A 17,331-nucleotide genomic window follows, 5' to 3' on the forward strand; every position below is an offset into this window, starting at 1 on the left:
ACCGGCTCAAGATTTCAAGACTGTTCCTTCCTAACCACCAGAATGTTACAGCTTTACCGTGTCCAATGTTCTCAAATCCAATATCACATCCCATCGCCACGGTCGCGGGCAACTGCCTGAACAGACGGACTATCAGTTGAACTTCCCATATCCAGCAGTTCTTCTTCGTCTGATGTTGTCTTGGCAAAACAAACGTCTATCATGCCTGCACGACGCAAGTTGGCCTCGGTCGGATGCTCCACATCTTCCAAAGCTTCGTAGACAGTTTGTGAATGATAACCCAACCACAAGAGTTGCAGTGCACCAGTATCTGGGATGATAGCACGATTGTCGTGTGATGTATCAAATGCTCTTGTCGTGTGTAGAGCCAATCCCAACATGATCACCGATGCAGAGGTCGCAAACACCAACTGGAATCAATTTCGACAACCTATCATTGCGTAGATAGTATCGTGAACTCACAGGAAGAAGTGTGACCTACAACATATGTGCATCAGTCAAATTAAAAGAAGTTCTATGCAGTTCAAACTGACATTGAGGCGTAGGGCAATTACCTCCTCGTCGACAAGAGCCATCCCCTCACCGGTTTGAATTCCTCCATTGGATCCCATGCGCCCCACTGAATTAGTGACACATATGAGTAAGTACAAACCATGCATATGATCCCTTACCCATCCAGGTGAGTTGTGCGACTGCTTGCGCAATAGCAGCTTCGAGATTATCCGAGCTCAGGGTGAAATTTGAAATGGCAGGAGCGCCGCTGGCGTATTGAATATATTGAGCGGTGAGATTCAACCCTACCAATGACATGATATACCTAGACGAAGAAACAAAATGTGAGGCATTGTAGTATAGCAGTGAAGGTAAGGTCTGAACTCATCCACAATCGAGGGTTCGCTGATATATCCAGTTGCGTCTACAAATTGATACCTGCTACCGCCCGAATTAGTCAAAACCTGACCAATCTTGTGTAGACAGCGGGTTGTCGAACTTTAATAACCCCTCAAAACGAGTATTGTTCAACATACATATCTTGACCACTTGGTAGATGACCACTGATGCATTTCCTCCCATTGCATGGATTGCTGCGAGGTTGGCATGGGATTCCGCAGTGTGTTGTTTTGCATATCGATGACAGCTTCTGTATTATTGGTTGATAACGAACATTGTATAAAATAGACTTCAATGGAGTGGTTCGAAGCTGCAGAAAGTGTGTTAACATGGCTACATTCCAAACAAGCCACACGTACACAGAGATTCCCAAGTCATCGGTACAGCGACCTCCTTTTGTACTGAAGGCTCGACGTCCAATAACGTAGAGACCATTAACAAGACAGAAGGCTGCGACGAAGTTTGGAGCTAACGTGGGACAGCGAGCAATTAGCTTCAGAGCGCACACCAAAAATTTTGGAACGAACGCCATCCATCGCAGCGCCGGACGAAAGTACTTGTATCTGGTCTGCCCCTGTAGACTTTTCTAAATATGGTGATGAAACATCACTGAACACATGTTGACGTACATAGAGGGCTTGCAGTCATATAAAAATAATCACCGCTCCCAAACTGAGCATCTGCTGTGTCGTTATTCCGGATGTATGTGACATTTGGAAGCAATCCGCAATTGGAGGTTACTGTCGTTGCATTTACCGTTGCATTTCCCACCATAGAGCTTGTTTGCATGGTGTCGTAGACTGTGTTATTGGATAACCCTGCCATGACAAGTCCAGGAAATTGACTGATGACTGGTAAGGATGCGGTAATGGCTCCCCAGTTCGCGACAGACCACTGGCCCAGGTTAGAAAAAGTAGATACATCTACCCATCCAAGTGTTGTTGGCACATAAGTCGTCATAGAAGAATTGAATGTTTGAAATTGTAGGAGAGTGGAAGACGTGACATGTAGCACAGAAATGCATACAAGGTAAGTCGTCACAGCAGTAGTCGCCCACAACGATGTAGGGACGTCGATTTGTTTCCAGACACTACTGAGCGCAGAGCCAAGACCTGCCCATGCACTGGAGATGTCATGGATGGTAGTCAATTTCAGATGGCGTACGAGTGCTCTTGACATTGCAAGCCGTTGGGTAAGGAAGACCAGGACAGCTGTGTAGACCTAGACAAAGTCTCATTGATGTATCGGTAAGATAACAGTGGCACATACCGTGTAAAATGCTTGCAGTGAAGCACTCAGTACCACAGGCCAAAAATCAGTGTTCGTGGGCGTGAATGCGAGAGTCAGATGGTGTTCCCAACGAGATATATAAGAGATAATGAGGAAAAAGTGTATCACGACCAACATTCCGTGCAGCACGTAACATGTTCGTGCAGAGAATGATCCACCGCTTGCATTTTCTGAGGGATTTTTCGAGTGAGTCTTCCAGGACGCTAGGGCAGGGAAATGTAGGCGTTGGCTAACATCAGTAAGCGTGATGTTCACATACCAAACCAAGTTCTTGGCGGCTGAATTACCGGGTACTCGCCGTTTGGGACTGAGGCAAATAACCGATTTCCGAGAGGAATTGGTGGCATTACTGTATCTGCGACGAAGATGAGTGAAGGTGACTCGAGGTACGGTAGGTGGTTCACTGATTGATGGCGGTTTGAAGAAAATAGCCTGAAATAGTACAATCCGAAGGCTTTCATGACCGTCTTCATTTCAGTTCAACTTGAAGCTGTACCGTGGTCGTAGAGAGGTTCACTGATTGATCGCGATTTCATGGAAAGTCGCACTGCAATTTTATATGCAACACACTGTAGCCTGTGCAGTATCGTGATCGTCCTCACCTCTCTACAGTTCCTACTTATCGAGTTCCTATCGTCACGGCAGTCTATCATAAGAAGCTTTGGTCCCAAGAGGTAAGATTGTGTCGAGCAGCATGACCGGCGTTAGCAATACATAGGACATATGATTTTCGGCGTAACATCGCTGGACGTCGTCCGCGATTCGACTCGGACTGAGCCTGTGTCTGAAGTCCTTGGTGATCATTCGTTGTCGCCTTCAGTAACGGTCTCTGTGGTCAGTGGTCACAGTGGTGTTACCAGGCTCAGCAACTCTCTCAGGAAAGTGATCCGTGGACTGAAAAGGGGATCGTCGCTCTAAGTCCCGATCCTCTATAAAAAGTGAATCGCACGTACTAGTATGAGCAAGTATTCTCGCATTGGAACTTCCAACTCTGGCAGACGATATACATTGACAATAAACTCATGTATGGGGAATATACCACGGATACGATCCCAACGTAGGACAAGTCAACACCTCCGCCGCCCTACTCAGGAGATGCTGTCCCAAGTACATATGCTGCCTTTGATAGTGAGAGAGTGGTACCAAAGTGGTACGGTCATTTAAATTTTACGGCGACTATGTATAACCAAAAAGGAAATCCTCAACTCGGTACCTGTAACTCTGCACAGCTCCTCACAACCGTACTTGAAGTGACGACTTTGGCTCCCTAATTACCCTTCACTTCGCCCGGGTCCCGCTCTATTACTGACGCGCTCGCAGTACTACGTTTGACTAGCGTACACGATGCAAAGCCAGTCCTAGAAGAAATACAGATCCATCTCTATAAGACGTGCGTGACTCATACTCTCTCGAAGTGATTGTCTTCCAGTCAGACTCAGTTGCTCGTTAGTGCTTCGTCTCCTCGAGCGCAGCAGTCTATTAATCTGGGTATACACGTGCTAGCTCCCTCATCTGATAAAACCAGATCGCAACACTGACCCAGAGAGTTGAAACTTGATAGGGTGCAGCCACTGCAGCGTCGAACTTTTTCACTGATGGTCTGTTTTATTCGAACCAACAATCCGTGCTAGGTTGATGAAATCAGATCCTAAGAGTAATCTAGCACGGAGTCGACAGTGCGCGTCGTCAAACTTTTCACTGATGGTTTGTTCATTCGAAGCAACATTCTTCCCATCGTTATTATAGGTATTCATCTTCACTAGGGCCCTCTCCGTTCACCCACCAAAGTCGTGCCGACACAAACGAGTTGTTACAGTTCAGCGATAATTTCCCAGCGAGCAGCATCATACAGATGCAGCTGGCGGTTTTCGACTGGATAGCCAGTCGATAGTGACAAGAACGGCACATATAACACTATACATGTTCCTCTCTTGTCACTATCGACCAACTTGACGTTTTGTCTTCAATGTACATTGCACCGGGACCGGACCAACCACGTCGTACTACATTTACGAGGATATGTTTGTTTAACCTCCTGCACAAATGTTGGCGCAAGGCGATCCCAAGTATCCTCTTCCTATTCCACTACTAGTTATCATCCTTCGTAATCACAATCAGTCTAGGCATATTCACGAATCAGGATATACGGTATAATACAGAAACTTGGTACAAAAGGAATACATAGCGATAAGATCGAAACTGACAAACATCGAAAGCGCGCACCTACCCCTAAAGCCTACTCTCCAACAAAACAGTCTCCCTCCTCCACCCCAACACCCCCCTCCCAAACGCAGCCTCCAAAGCTTCATCAATAGTCCTCACAAAGAAAAACTGCATCTCTCTCCTAACCTCTAGCGCAACGTCATGCTCCACGTCTTTGCGGTTGGCGTAGGGGAGGATGACTTTACGGATTTGGGCGCGGTGCGCGCCGAGGACTTTCATGCGGACGCCGCCTACGGGGGTTATGCGGCCTCGGAGAGTTATCTATGAGGGGGTGAGGGGGTCAGTGGGGTGGGGGAGGAAGGGGGGAAGGACGTACCTCTCCTGTCATTGCGATATCCTTGGGGACACACAGCCCGGTTAGAAGAGATACGAACGCGCATATCTACACACATCACACATCAGCCCCCCAAAAAAAAACCAAATGAAAATGAAACCCACCATAGCAATCCCAGCACTCGGCCCATCCTTCCTCTGTGCCCCAGCTGGCAAATGCAAATGTACATCCACCCCCTTGCCCTCCCCCATCCCCTCCATAGCCTTCAAAGGATCCACCCCCCTCCCATTCGTAATCCCCAACTCAAACGCATGGGTCTTCACCCAACTCAATGCGATCTCCCCGCTCTCTTTCAATACCTCTCCTAAGCTCCCTGTGAGTTTGAGACGGCCTGTACCGGGGAGAGCGGTGCTTTCAACGGGGAGAATCCCGCCTTCGCCCATGCCTGTTACGACGAGTCCATATACAATTCCTGGTTTTTCTTCCCGGTCGAGTTCGTCGATGTCGAAGCGGGGGATCCCGAGGATAGCTTCGAGTTCGTGGGGTTCGACTGTTGAGCGCCATTCTGTGTCTTTTCCGTTCCTGTCTTTAGCGGTGACAGTCCCCTGTTCGTCTTTAGTAACAATAGTCCTCTCTCCACCCTGCACACCCCGCGCATCTAACCACTCGGCCCATTCTACGGCTTTGAACCTGACAACAGCCCCGATGGCACGCTCTAAACTCCTTACGCCCGCTTCGCGCGTGTACATGGTGGCTACGTGTAACAGGGCCCCGTCGCTTAGGGTTAGTTGGCTGTCTGAGAGTCCGTTGGCGCGGATTTGCTTGGGGAGGAGGAAGCGTTTGGCGATGTGGGTTTTCTCGTCGTATGTGTAGCCTTTGGTTTGTTGGAGGTGATGGTGAAGAGGGTGAGGGATGAGGATGAGGGATGGCAAGAGGACGAGGGGAAGAGAAGGAGAAAGAGAGGGTGAGGGTGAGATGATGATGAAAGGCAAGGAGAGGAGAATAACGCACCTGACAACTCGACCACCTCGCATCGATCTAACAAAGGCGCACTTATCGTTTCCAGCGTATTGGACGTGCATATGAAGAGGACTTGACTGAGATCTATGGGTACGTTGATATAATGATCCTGTTATGTCCATCATCGTCAGCGTCAGGCCGTCAACATACGAGAAGAGTACAAGCCCAAGTCCAAATGTACACGAGATGAAATGAAAAGGGAAATGAAATGAAATGGACGCACATTAAAGGAATGATTCTGTTCCGGATCAAGCACCTCTAGAAGCGCAGCTGCAGGATCGCCGTGAAAATTGCTGTGTCCTACTTTATCCACTTCGTCCCTGTTCACCCACACCACATCAGCCCCATCGTATAACACAGAGCAAGAGAGAAACTCACAATAAAATAACGGGATCGTTTCGACCGGCTTTACGCAACGCCTGAACGATAGCTCCAGGTCCAGAAGCGACGTATGTTCTCCGGTGTCCGCTGTCAATCATACGTGAATTCAGTCTTCGGTTTGAAGAAGTAGAGTACGAACCGGATCTCGGCTTCGTCCCTAACGCCACCCAGTGATATCCGTTGGAAGGGTCTTCCTAGAGCCTTTGCGATCGATTGTCCGAGGGAAGTTTTTCCCGTTCCTGGGGGACCTACGAACCTGTGACATTCTTAGGGTGGGTATGTCACGAGTTAAAAGGGACGTACAGGAGTATGGGACCTTTGACGCCTTTGTTCTTCGGTGGGGGTGGGGGAGAGTCCGCTTTGACGAGATCCGTTGAGGTGGGTTCAGCCGAAGCATCTGCGATAGCGCGTAAACGCACGACTGCGAGGTATTCCATGAGACGGCGTTTGATTTGGTCGAGGCCATAATGGTCTGCGTCCAGTTGTGCGCTAACACAGAGTCAGAGTTGAACGGGTGTTTAGAGGGAGCTTACCGTGCTCTGGTGAGGAAACTGTGGTCCTTTAATACGTCGAGAGGTGTTATGGTTGTAGTGGATGGCCAAGGGACGCTGGTGAGCCATTCCAACTGTATTGCTTTGAGCACAATTCATTGAAATAGACGGGACTCACGTATGAACGGATGACGCCATTCTCGACGCTTCCCTGTGGAATTCTCTTGAGCCTCCTCCACTCACGAACGCCGACTTTACGTTCCTCTGAACCAACGTCAAGAGCCTCTATCTTGCGACGCAAATCAGCGAGGTCATCTGCATCCGCCTGGTCGTCATCGTCCAACTCGCTGTTAGCCCCGCCTGTACCGAATCCAGGACCGGCTGTAGCAGGAGAGTCATGTAGACTATGCAACTCGCGTTGGATGGCTGCTAGTTGTTGGCGGAGAAAGTATTCTTTCTGTTGACGAGAAAGAGATTCGTCTACGGCTGTTGCTATCTTCTTTGAGACTTCTTGAATGGAGGATTGTTTGATGAATAGTTCTGTAGCACGGCGGAGACGGTCTTCTACGTCTGTAGCAGCCAGGAATGCTAAAAATGGAGGTTAGTAGAACCATGGGAAAGGGACGGGTACTGACCGAGTTTATCGGGGTATTGAGGAGATACTGCTGCTACGAGTACGTCTGCCATCCACGCAGCGCGTTGTTCTGAGATATCTTCTACCATTGCAGCTACTCTTAACCAGTCGTCTCTGCGTTGTGGCTGGAGGGAATCCTTTGCGAGACGGTCGAGGAGTGTGAGAGCGGCGTCTTTGAATGTTTCTACTGTTTCTCTTGAGGGGGTTCCATCACCGGAAGAGTAAATGACATCATGGAGAGGAAGAGTGTCTGGTGAATTTGTATCTGGTGGAGAAGAGAGACGAATACGAGCGAGGCCGTAGAGTGAGAGAAGGTTGGGAGAAGAAAGTGATCTTGGTCTGACTAGACGAGCTACGCGGGCAGCTGTTCCGTGTGTGATTTCTGAATTGTGTTCTGAAGGTGTTGGGATAACAGCGAGGAGTGGTTTATCTGATTCATCCAAGAGTGTTAGTATAGAATCAGCTAAAGTACGACTTATTTGAATCGTAATACGAGCAGTCGGAATTAAAATTAAAGGATGAGGAAGTAAAAGAACTGGTAGTGATGATCTGACCATGGTGTGAGTGAATGAGTGAGTCGGTGTTAGTGGGAGGTGGATATTATATACACGTGACCACGCGACTTGTTCAAAACTCGAACCAACCTTTGACTTTCTACTTGTCACCTGCGATGTGGTCAAAATTAAGCAGCGCACTCAAGAGGGACGAGCCTACAGACGTTTTATCAAAAGTATACGAACAACATCCAAACTTGTCGGTATTCCATGAATCAAAGAAACTATCAAAAGTTAAATCTCATCTTCACTTGAGTCGTGAGTCTCCTCCTTTGCCTTATGACTTGACTTGACTTTTGGTTAGGTGCATCATCAGACGCTACTAGAGAAGAATTCAACAGCGTACGATCAATCCTACGTGACCCAAACACACCAGGAACAGGACGAAACGTTCGTTTCTTCTCTCGCGATGTATACAAGCAAGACTCTTCCTCAGAACCATCATTCCCCGCGCGCACGACGCGTCCATCAGCAATGGAACTCTTCTCACCAGACGACTCCAATCCATTCGCACCAGACGAACAAGCCACTTCAACTCCCTTCAAACCACTCGAACCCTCCTTCGTCCTCTCCCCAACAACATCCACATTCTCAGACGAAATAAGCATTCCCCCAACTTCACCTCCACCACGCAGTCGCAGCCGCGCCCTCAGCGACACCGTATTCCAAACAATCCTCAGAAAACAAGCACCAGAAGCAGACATCAACGATACATCAACCGCATCTCTCGTTCTCGCTCCAGAACCAGACCCATTCCGCGTAAACGCCACCACTTACTACACACCAGGAACAATGATCCCCCCTACTCCCCCTCAAGCATCAACTCACAGCCGCACAACTAGCAAAGATGACGACATCCTATGGAGCCTTCGTACTCAACTCGCTCTCTCTCAAGAACTATGCGCTCAATACGAGATCGATTTAGGGGCGAGAGACGAGCTCGTTCAAGCTCTTACTCTGCGCGCTGAATCAGCTGAAAAGGAAAGAGAGAAAAGCAAGACCGTCTTGCGTACTTGGAAGAAGAAGGCAGGGGAACTAGAACGCATGTGTCGTACCCTCGAAGAAGAAGTCGATACTTCCCGCCAAGAAAGCCTAGAACGCAGCGTCATGGACGAAGCCAGCGGCGAAGCACTCCGTATGCTTCATCGCCAGATCTCACAGCTCGAACGCGAGAAGGAAGCACTCCAAGAACACTCCCTCCTTCGCGAGAAAGATGCCGAGCTCTTAACGTTGCGCGAAGAGATGACGCCACGGGATGATGCAGAACGCGAGCTGCGCGATGGGATAAGAGAAGCAAAGGAACAGATGGATCACCTGACGGTCAATAGCGCACGCTCTTCAATGGCAGAAGAAGCGCTCATCCTAGCAGCTGAGGAGGAACGAGAGAGGCATCAAACCATCGAACTCGCATGGGCAGAAGAGCGCGCACGAATGCTCGATGCGCACACAATGGACAAGAACGCTCTCACAGCCGACTTGGAGCGTATCAAGACGGAGCACGACGCAGCCAACCAAGAAAGGGCCGCCCACATCGAAGACCTCCACTCCGAAAACGAAGCCCTCAGATCCTCCCTCGAAGAACAAGAAACCAAGATCCTAAGCATGGAAGAAGAATGGAGTCAATCCATCAACCACATTTCCGAACTCCAACTCGCTAACGAAGAGGTACGTCTCCCTCTTCTCATGTTATCCAGTACTAACTCTCCGCAGCACACAAACCGCATCAAAGACCTAACCTCCGAACTCACTTTCGCACACGAAAACATCTCCCGCCTCGAAACCAACATCCTAGAGCACACAACTACAATCGCTACTCTAACAACCACTCTCCTCACCAACACCGAAACAACCGAGTCTCTCCGCGGCGAACTCGCCTCTCTCAAAGTCTCTTCTAACCGCACCATCAGCGCCCAAACGCACCAGCTCGCCGACCTCCAAACCCAAACCCAAGACCAGTCCAAACAACTAGAGGTAGCGCTGCGCGACAAAGCAGAGAGCGATATCAGACTAAGCACGAGTAAAGAGCGCGTGAGTAGTTTGATGGATGAAGTGGCTAGGTTGAGGAGGACGGTGCATGAGATGCAGCAGGAGAGCGCTGCGAGGGAGGTTAGCTTTGTGCAGTTGAGGAAGGAGAGGGAGAGGGATAGGGAGGATGTTAATGGGTTGAATATCGCGTTGGATGCGAAGCAGCAGGAATTGGAACTCGTGAGTCCCCATTTCTCTTTCGTATGCGTCTCATCTCACGGGGAATAGATCAAGAGGAAGATAGCAATGAAAGCACCAGTAACGCCCGCACCCCCTCCAACCCGCACCATCCGACGCGAAAGCATGATCGGAACTCCATCCATGTCCGCCACAACTACATCATCCCGTCCTGCTTCATCCATGTCGGACGTCTCCAAAGCATCAGACACGCCTAGCACAGCACCGAGAGCGAGTCTTGGTGCTCTTACACGGAGCGTCCGCATCAATGCAACACCAACAGGGGCTGGGAAAATGGGTCCTCCACCTGCGAAATCTGCCCGAGCGTCGTTGGCTACGCCTACTCCGACACATACACGTGTGTCTCTAGCAGCGTCTACTACCCGCGCACCTTCATCGCTTGGGAAATCAACGACGACTGCAAGACCTGGACCTGGACCTGGGTTAGGCGCGAGTGTAAGGCGGGTGTCGACGAGTTCCGTCGATTCTGCTGCTGCTGTCAAGACGCCCGTTACTGGGGGGAGAACAGGTGGGAGGAGGATAAGCGTGAGTTCGAGTGTACGTAGTGAGGTGGATGAGAAGGAGAATGTGAGCGCTGGGATGAAGACGCCCAGGAGGGGTGTGTTTGCTTAGACCCGCTTTGCTCCATTCTTTCCCTCGCTCCCTCCTTCGCCTCATTGACTCGCTCGCATGGCCCGTTTCGTTCCGTTCCAAGAAGACCCCCAACCGCTAATTCGTTCGGCTACTCCATCCCCTTGCTCGAACGTATCTTATTTGATGTTACACTGATCTGACGCCGAGACCAGTCCCATCCCATTCCCATTCCTAGTCCCAGCCACACTCGCACCAAATTCATACTCGAGATGAATCACTTGTTATCTGTTTCACGATACCCTCATGCACTGTACTGCAGCATTTTATTGCATCGTCGTACTCGTACACTTTATTTCTTTGCTTCTTTTGCAATCCGTGTCTGATTTCTGATCTTTTTTATATATATCTGATATCATTTCGTTGATGTCTCATCCTATTTCGTTGATGTGTATGCTGTATGCTTTATGCTACTTTATTGGCTTTGGCTTTGCTTTGTAGTTTTATCTATGCATGATGATGTAGAGATTTGAGCTCGATGGTGGCCTCGAGCATGGTGGATGCTGGCGGTTGACGAGTTCCAATGATATAAGCACCCAATGGTTCATCAAAACAACGTATAGAAGTACATTTGCAGAAGCCCAGCAGCCTAACTAATCTCCATCCTAAGTCAACACATCGATGACAACTTGCAAGCACATCTGACTGGCATCTAGGCCGTCGTCCACTGCCAAAGCCCTTCAGCGGGGATGTCTTCTACCCCCCCTGCCGGTACCACTTCCGTATCGACAACGAAATCCTGAGGTGCATCATAGGTCAGTAAAAGCATGGTGCATAAATGCCATGTGACCTACACCACCGCCCAAGTCTTGGACCCTCAAGTAATGATCAACATCAGCAAGGTCCCTGAAGTGCACACTGCATAGATAATCACAATGTCCACGTCAGCAGTCTGAGATAGGTTTGGATAACGACCTGATACACACGTTACCTCTCCACCTGTAAGAATGTTTTCTCGTGGTCTAAAACGCCAAAGGCCAGCGACATTGTTTATCTCCAGATCCGCGGGGTTCTGGAAAACCAGTGAGATTTGAATTATCATGTTTTATCTTGTGGAGACTAACAGCAACACTCCATACGAAGAACCTCTGAGCGGGAGCCCGCTCGCGGATCGTCCCTGCCGCCGCGTCAGCGCCCGGAATTCTAACTGCCGGGAAGTCCGCCGTCCACTATCGGTATATCTGGTCAGCTACAAGCCTAGATCATTTCTCCAATATAATAGATACCTACCAGCATCTGAGGGCCCGGAAGTACGCCGGGGAGAAGGTTTTCCGCCAAGAAACCGCCTGGCACTGGCACCGATGTTAACACCCTGTTGGTCTCGACATGTCTAAGAAACCCCGGGATCACGACTTGTGCGGTTGGCGTGATACTATTTGATTTGTTGTTGGTGAGATATGAGGGAATAAGAGTGAGTTGATCTTCAAACCCGCGATTGCAACATCTTTTATATGTACGTTCTGTGCAGCCTCGGCATTCTGCTGTCCCAAGCACCCATCCAGACGAACCCTACTGTAACCTGATTGGACATTGCGACAAAGCCGCCAGGTACGTCGCTCTGGCACTTCCATTGCAAAAGAAGTTTCATACATCCCTCATGTTCGCTTGGGAGTCAATGCGGTATGAGTGGAATTGTATAGAGATCAGCGGTATCTCGGCAGCGACAACACTACTCCTGGCACTTCCTTTGTAAATGCAGTTACAACCGTTCACCCTGTCTGATATTTGTCATGCGGTACGAGAGGATTTTTACAGATATCAGTGGCGACTGCTAATAGGGACAGATACGACCTAACACTTCTATTGCAAAAGAAGTTACATACATTCCTCCTTTTTCGCTTGGGAGGAATGTTTGTCATGCGGTACGAGAGAACAGTCGATTTCTCGACGGTGATTAAGATACTGCAATGTTGCACAAGGGACACTTTCATAATGCCAGTCAGACCCCTTGTAGTAAGTGTTATCGTTCAAACTTGAACTTGAACTTCATTTGACCCACGGTAGTTTCAGATCTTGATTCCGATTCACTGACCTTCGTAGGTTATGCATGAGGATTGATCTACTCAGTATTTTTCCTGTCGACAGGGTCGACGATGACGATGCCAGACTTCTCGACAGTAGGACAGAAACCACACCTCCTCTAAAACCATTTACAAATTACCTATGACAACATCCAGCGGAAATACAAGCAGGTTACTGAATCATATTTGCTCGTACATATTTGAAATGAGCAGCATTATTAGATAAGGTGAAGATTGTGGTGAAGTGTCACATCCCCCACATAAACATCCCATCGCAAGCACATCGGGGTTATCAATATTTAGGAGAGGTTTACATGTTGTACTAAATGTGAAGAAAATATTTGGAGTTTGAACTGACATAAAAATGGGCATATAACTTCAAATTTAGTCAGTGTTGTATGCGAAATCCAAATATCCGCAGCTATTTTTCCACTGACCATATGTCAACACAAATAAGAAGTATAATCAGATTTTCAGCAGTCTGCTTGAATTTTAAATTTAATTATCACGTAAAACTTCAGATGAAACCTGAAGCTTAATCTGTGGATATATCCTTGCCACTGTTTTAAGTTTTGTCTGACAATTAGATGTCAACAAAATTTTGAAGTTTACGCCAGTGACAAGATGTGATGACGAAACTTGAAGTTTTGTCCTTTGATAGAATGAATTGCCCGCTTGTCACCTGCTTATTGCTTAATTGTCGCCCACTCATCACCCGCAGCATGCAGCACAAAATGGTGATCATCTATGATAAGTTGACCCCTGAGATCAATCTATTACTCAATTGTAGCCCAGTTCGTGTCCTGACATATAATATATTCTGGCTCTGTCTACTGGTTATCAATGCAAATAGGAGTGTAGCACGTTCTCATAATCATACTATAATACATACAATACATATGCAATACAACAGCACAACTATGACTTAGTCCAAACTAGATAATCTTGTCAGTATGAATGAGGCAGTTTGGTTAATAACTCTTACCAGGTGCTCTAGTCATGAAATCATAACACGCCGCCAAAACATTTTGCATCATCTTGGTTGTGCCAGGGTTAAATTTGAGGGAGTGCTTCCATTGCATGGAGGTCATTGGACCATTGGCATCATCAGTGCACAAAAGTCGCTCACGAGAAACTCCTTCTCTGATATTGCCAAGACAGGTTTGGAACCAATCTTCACAACGAGCAGACCAAAAACTGATGTTCAAGCTTGATGCATTCCAAGCATGCGGCCGAGGCCACCTGTTAAGACCGTTCTCAGGGGTAAAGCGGAGTCTGAGGGGCTTGGCTTCAGCTCATACGCTGCGCCCCTTACCTGAGTATGTGCCTCTAATTTGGAATGTAGTCCAACACGAGTTCTATGAGTTCCGACAGGGTGTCAGAACGGGGGTCCTCTGAAGGAGGACCAATGGACTACTAGGTGAGTGTGGGAAAGTCGGGCGGGGGTTGTTCTGCCCGACAGGAGGGGGGCAGGAGACTACTACGGTTGGAACCAACAGTAGTAGCGGAGCGGAGGGAACTGCTTGGATGAAGTCCGAAGCAGAGTGGAACAGAGGGGATGGATGCAAGAGTGCGGGGTCTAGTTCTGATGCGCAGGAAGTCGGATGAGCAGAGGGACGGGGGAATGGGGGAACAGGGGAACGGGGGAGCGGGGGAACAGAGGAGTGGAGGAATGGGGGAACAGAGGAATGGATGATCGGAGGATGGTGTTAGGTACTGTGCCGACTCAGGAAGCAGAGGGGTCGGGGCTTGGCTTCAGCTCTTGCACTGCGCCCTTAGCCGAGTATGTGCCCCAAATTTGGAGCAGGTCCAGTGTTGTCTGACAGTAGGACAATTGGACCACTTTGGTCCACTCTGAGGGTTGGGGAGTAAGAGCTACTAGCGGTGGGCCGACTAGGAGCGGAGCAGAGAAGGTGGGGAGTGATGCGGAGAGGGGATAGAAGCAGGGGAATGTTGGTAGGGGTGGGAAAGGCGGAGGATAATGCAGAGGGGCGAAGGAGGATATTTGATAGGGGCGGAGTAATACGGGGAAGACTTAGAGCATGGCTCTAAGTCGGAGCGGAGGGTCAGAGGGTCGGAGGTGACAACAAGTTGAGACTTGTGTCCAGAGGAGGCAAGGTCCTACTGAGAATTCTCACAAGATATAACTGCAAGAAGACAAGTAATATTAAGACTGAGGAGAAATATCTAAGTACATGATATGTTATATACTTCTATGTATGAGGCAGTGATCAGGATAACTAGCTATGTACCAAGGATATAGTTTGTAAGTATTTTACATAGGTTAAGACATAAGTCAGGGCAGATATCAATATGTACGCGTCGGATCAGTGATCGAGCGGTAATAGGAATTACCGGTCATCCGGAAGTAAGGGTCTATGTACCAATGGGGAAGGTATATATCTAAAAGGAGAAAGAGATCCAGTTGAATGGAGAGGTTATGGAAGGGGACCAGTTGAGCGGTTGAGCGGAAGCGTAGGGTGGAATGTGGATTTGTGATTGGATGGAGTGGAGGATGGATGGGGCGGAAGGGTCAGGAAGTGGAGCGGATATCAGTATCGGAGCGGTCGGATCAGGTATATGACAGATGGCCGACCTAGGGAGTCAATCCCCTAGGCTGGCTTAACAGGAGTTGACTAGGATCAGTCCCAAGTCAAAGAACAGAAGAGCAGGGCTTAGAAAAGGTAATATTCAGACTGAGTATCTACAGACAAATGTACATATGTTTATATACTTTAAGTGATGACCATAGCATAGCATAGCAGAAGGCTATGTGCTGAGTGTACAGGATTACAATAGGATGACTGAGACATATGAGAATAAGGCTCGGGGAACAGTATGTACGCAATGGATCAGAATCACTAGGGTATAGAGATTACCAGTGATCCGAAAAGCGGAACTATGATACTAAACGGGGATAGGACCAGTTGAGTGGTTCCTAGTCTAGGAGGGGACTGGTGAGGCGGTCGGACGGACTAATAGTTGGGTGGGACAAGACGAGTGGAACCAAGCGGGTCAGAAAAGCGGAGGGAGTAGGAGTAGGATCAGGCAGACCAATAGGGTGGAGGAGCAGAACCCCAGATAGGGTCGGATGGAAGGGGCATGGTGTCAGAGGACATAGGGGTAGTGTCGGAAAAGCGGAACTGGGTCGGGTGGAGGTAGCAGGGCTAATCCTGCTGAGATGCACTTCGTGCATTGTTGGAGAAGGAGGAATGGAGCAGATGGGGAAACAGGGGGTCGGACGAGCAGTAGGGATGCTTATAGGTGGTACTGGGGGTACTCGGATCCGGTATATGACACCACCAGGATGATACTACTACATCTGTGCTGTCATATCCCGTACCTCCGGATCTGGAATTCCAGATCTACTTCATCGAAGTCCGTTCCTCCATCTTACTATTCCACCCGGCGCTCCGCCTTCATCTCTGCACTCACCCCTAACTCCTTTTAGATTAGCTATTGCTCTGGTTACCGGTTATGTTCTTTCCGCTATGCTTATTGATCCATCCATTTCTACTTCATTTCCAACTTCACTGCTTTGATCCGCTACACTTAGTAATAGACTTTCCACATGCTTCGTACATAGCCCTTACCTTTTGCTGACTGATTTACTTACATGTTACCTACAGTATATAAACCCCTGTAATACTCCGGAACTCCTCAGTTCGAATATCATCTTAGTTCTGCTCATTCCTGCAATCTCCGGACTTGAGTCTCATCTCTTGTCCACCTCCGAGTCTTAGGGGTTAAACCTTAGGACTACTCCTCCGGCTCTACCTTAGGGTAGTCTAACCTCTGTTCAGTTTCTACTCCGGACTTCCATAGTAGCCTTACTCTGTCCCAGTATAAACCTCCCGGAGTTCCGCCGAACTCCACCAACACTAAGTCCTCCGGAACTCCCCAGACTTCTGTCGGACTTCCCCTCTGTCCCCCGGAAATTAAAGGGCACGTACTCGGGTAAGGGGCACAGCGCACGAGCTGAAGCCGAAGCCCTTTGAGTAACCTCTCCCTTGAGCACGACCTTAACATGTGCCCTGAGCTAGAAAGTGTGAGTATTAATATTGCTACGATCAATCAATCTGTGTAAGGGAAAGCTTACCCTGGTGCATGTAGTATGTCCTGCACATAAAATCAATTTCTTCTTCCGACAACCCATTGTCATAGTAAGTCTGATCATTGCTGCACAATAGGAGACCAAATGGAACAGCTTTGGGCGAGATACCATCAAGGACAGATGGGAGATGGTCGAAACCAAGGCTGTGCAAAGCCAACTGCCATATGAGTCCCCCGTGCAGAAAAGTAGCCCTTGCTCAGGGCCAGTTCATAAACTCGTGATGTGGCTGCTCATATACGACGTAATCCGCATATATCACGTGGAAGGGGAATTGTTGGTGTCCCAAGGTGTAGGTATGAAGCTTAGTAGGGGGGTGCCACAAGTTGGGCGTGATGGTCATATGCTGCAGCGTCCTAAATGCTATACCTCTTTGAAGGAGAGCAAGTACGATCTCCTTCATGTTTGAACCCCAGTTACATCACAGGCACATCACCGCGGTAACAGGGTCAGGAATAGCCAATGTCCAGACAACATGATTTGGGGACTGGTGGGGCTCAATTATAAAGAACCGATGTTGCAATAGCTGGGTGTAAGAAACTTGGATATGCGCATGTGAAATTTGTAGAGACGGATTGGGTCCTAAAT

The 17,331-nt window shown here is 48.6% G+C and overlaps 3 protein-coding genes across 3 annotated transcripts; 1 reads left to right on the forward strand and 2 right to left on the reverse strand.

Moving 5' to 3' along the window:
- Positions 1 to 83: 83 nt before the first annotated feature.
- EDB91DRAFT_1246758 (uncharacterized protein) lies at positions 84 to 2,528 on the reverse strand (the record flags this gene model as incomplete). Its single annotated transcript, XM_041322704.1, has 11 exons — positions 84 to 410; positions 463 to 477; positions 534 to 619; positions 672 to 817; positions 877 to 956; positions 1,029 to 1,201; positions 1,251 to 1,359; positions 1,419 to 1,465; positions 1,521 to 2,112; positions 2,161 to 2,384; positions 2,441 to 2,528. The coding sequence occupies 11 exons, from the start codon at positions 2,526 to 2,528 to the stop codon at positions 84 to 86; spliced, it is 1,887 nt and encodes a 628-aa protein (XP_041178992.1).
- Positions 2,529 to 4,122: 1,594 nt separating this feature from the next.
- EDB91DRAFT_1123698 (Lon protease C-terminal proteolytic domain-containing protein) lies at positions 4,123 to 7,815 on the reverse strand. The gene is made up of 11 exons (XM_041318327.1): positions 7,206 to 7,815; positions 6,749 to 7,158; positions 6,613 to 6,704; positions 6,383 to 6,568; positions 6,219 to 6,335; positions 6,077 to 6,166; positions 5,922 to 6,018; positions 5,690 to 5,807; positions 4,843 to 5,552; positions 4,721 to 4,786; positions 4,123 to 4,665 (listed from the first exon to the last, which is right to left on the reverse strand). Exons 1-11 carry the CDS (start codon positions 7,759 to 7,761, stop codon positions 4,411 to 4,413), a joined length of 2,697 nt encoding a protein of 898 aa, XP_041178993.1. The 5' UTR covers positions 7,762 to 7,815; the 3' UTR covers positions 4,123 to 4,410.
- Positions 7,816 to 7,854: 39 nt separating this feature from the next.
- EDB91DRAFT_1335609 (uncharacterized protein) lies at positions 7,855 to 10,330 on the forward strand (the record flags this gene model as incomplete). Its single annotated transcript, XM_041325501.1, has 5 exons — positions 7,855 to 8,016; positions 8,063 to 9,423; positions 9,469 to 9,963; positions 10,012 to 10,218; positions 10,244 to 10,330. Exons 1-5 carry the CDS (start codon positions 7,875 to 7,877, stop codon positions 10,328 to 10,330), a joined length of 2,292 nt encoding a protein of 763 aa, XP_041178994.1. The 5' UTR covers positions 7,855 to 7,874.
- Positions 10,331 to 17,331: the final 7,001 nt, after the last annotated feature.

Source organism: Suillus paluster (assembly GCF_016628075.1).
Source record: "Suillus paluster strain FC165 chromosome Unknown EDB91scaffold_16, whole genome shotgun sequence".
NCBI classification, from domain to species: domain Eukaryota; kingdom Fungi; phylum Basidiomycota; class Agaricomycetes; order Boletales; family Suillaceae; genus Suillus; species Suillus paluster.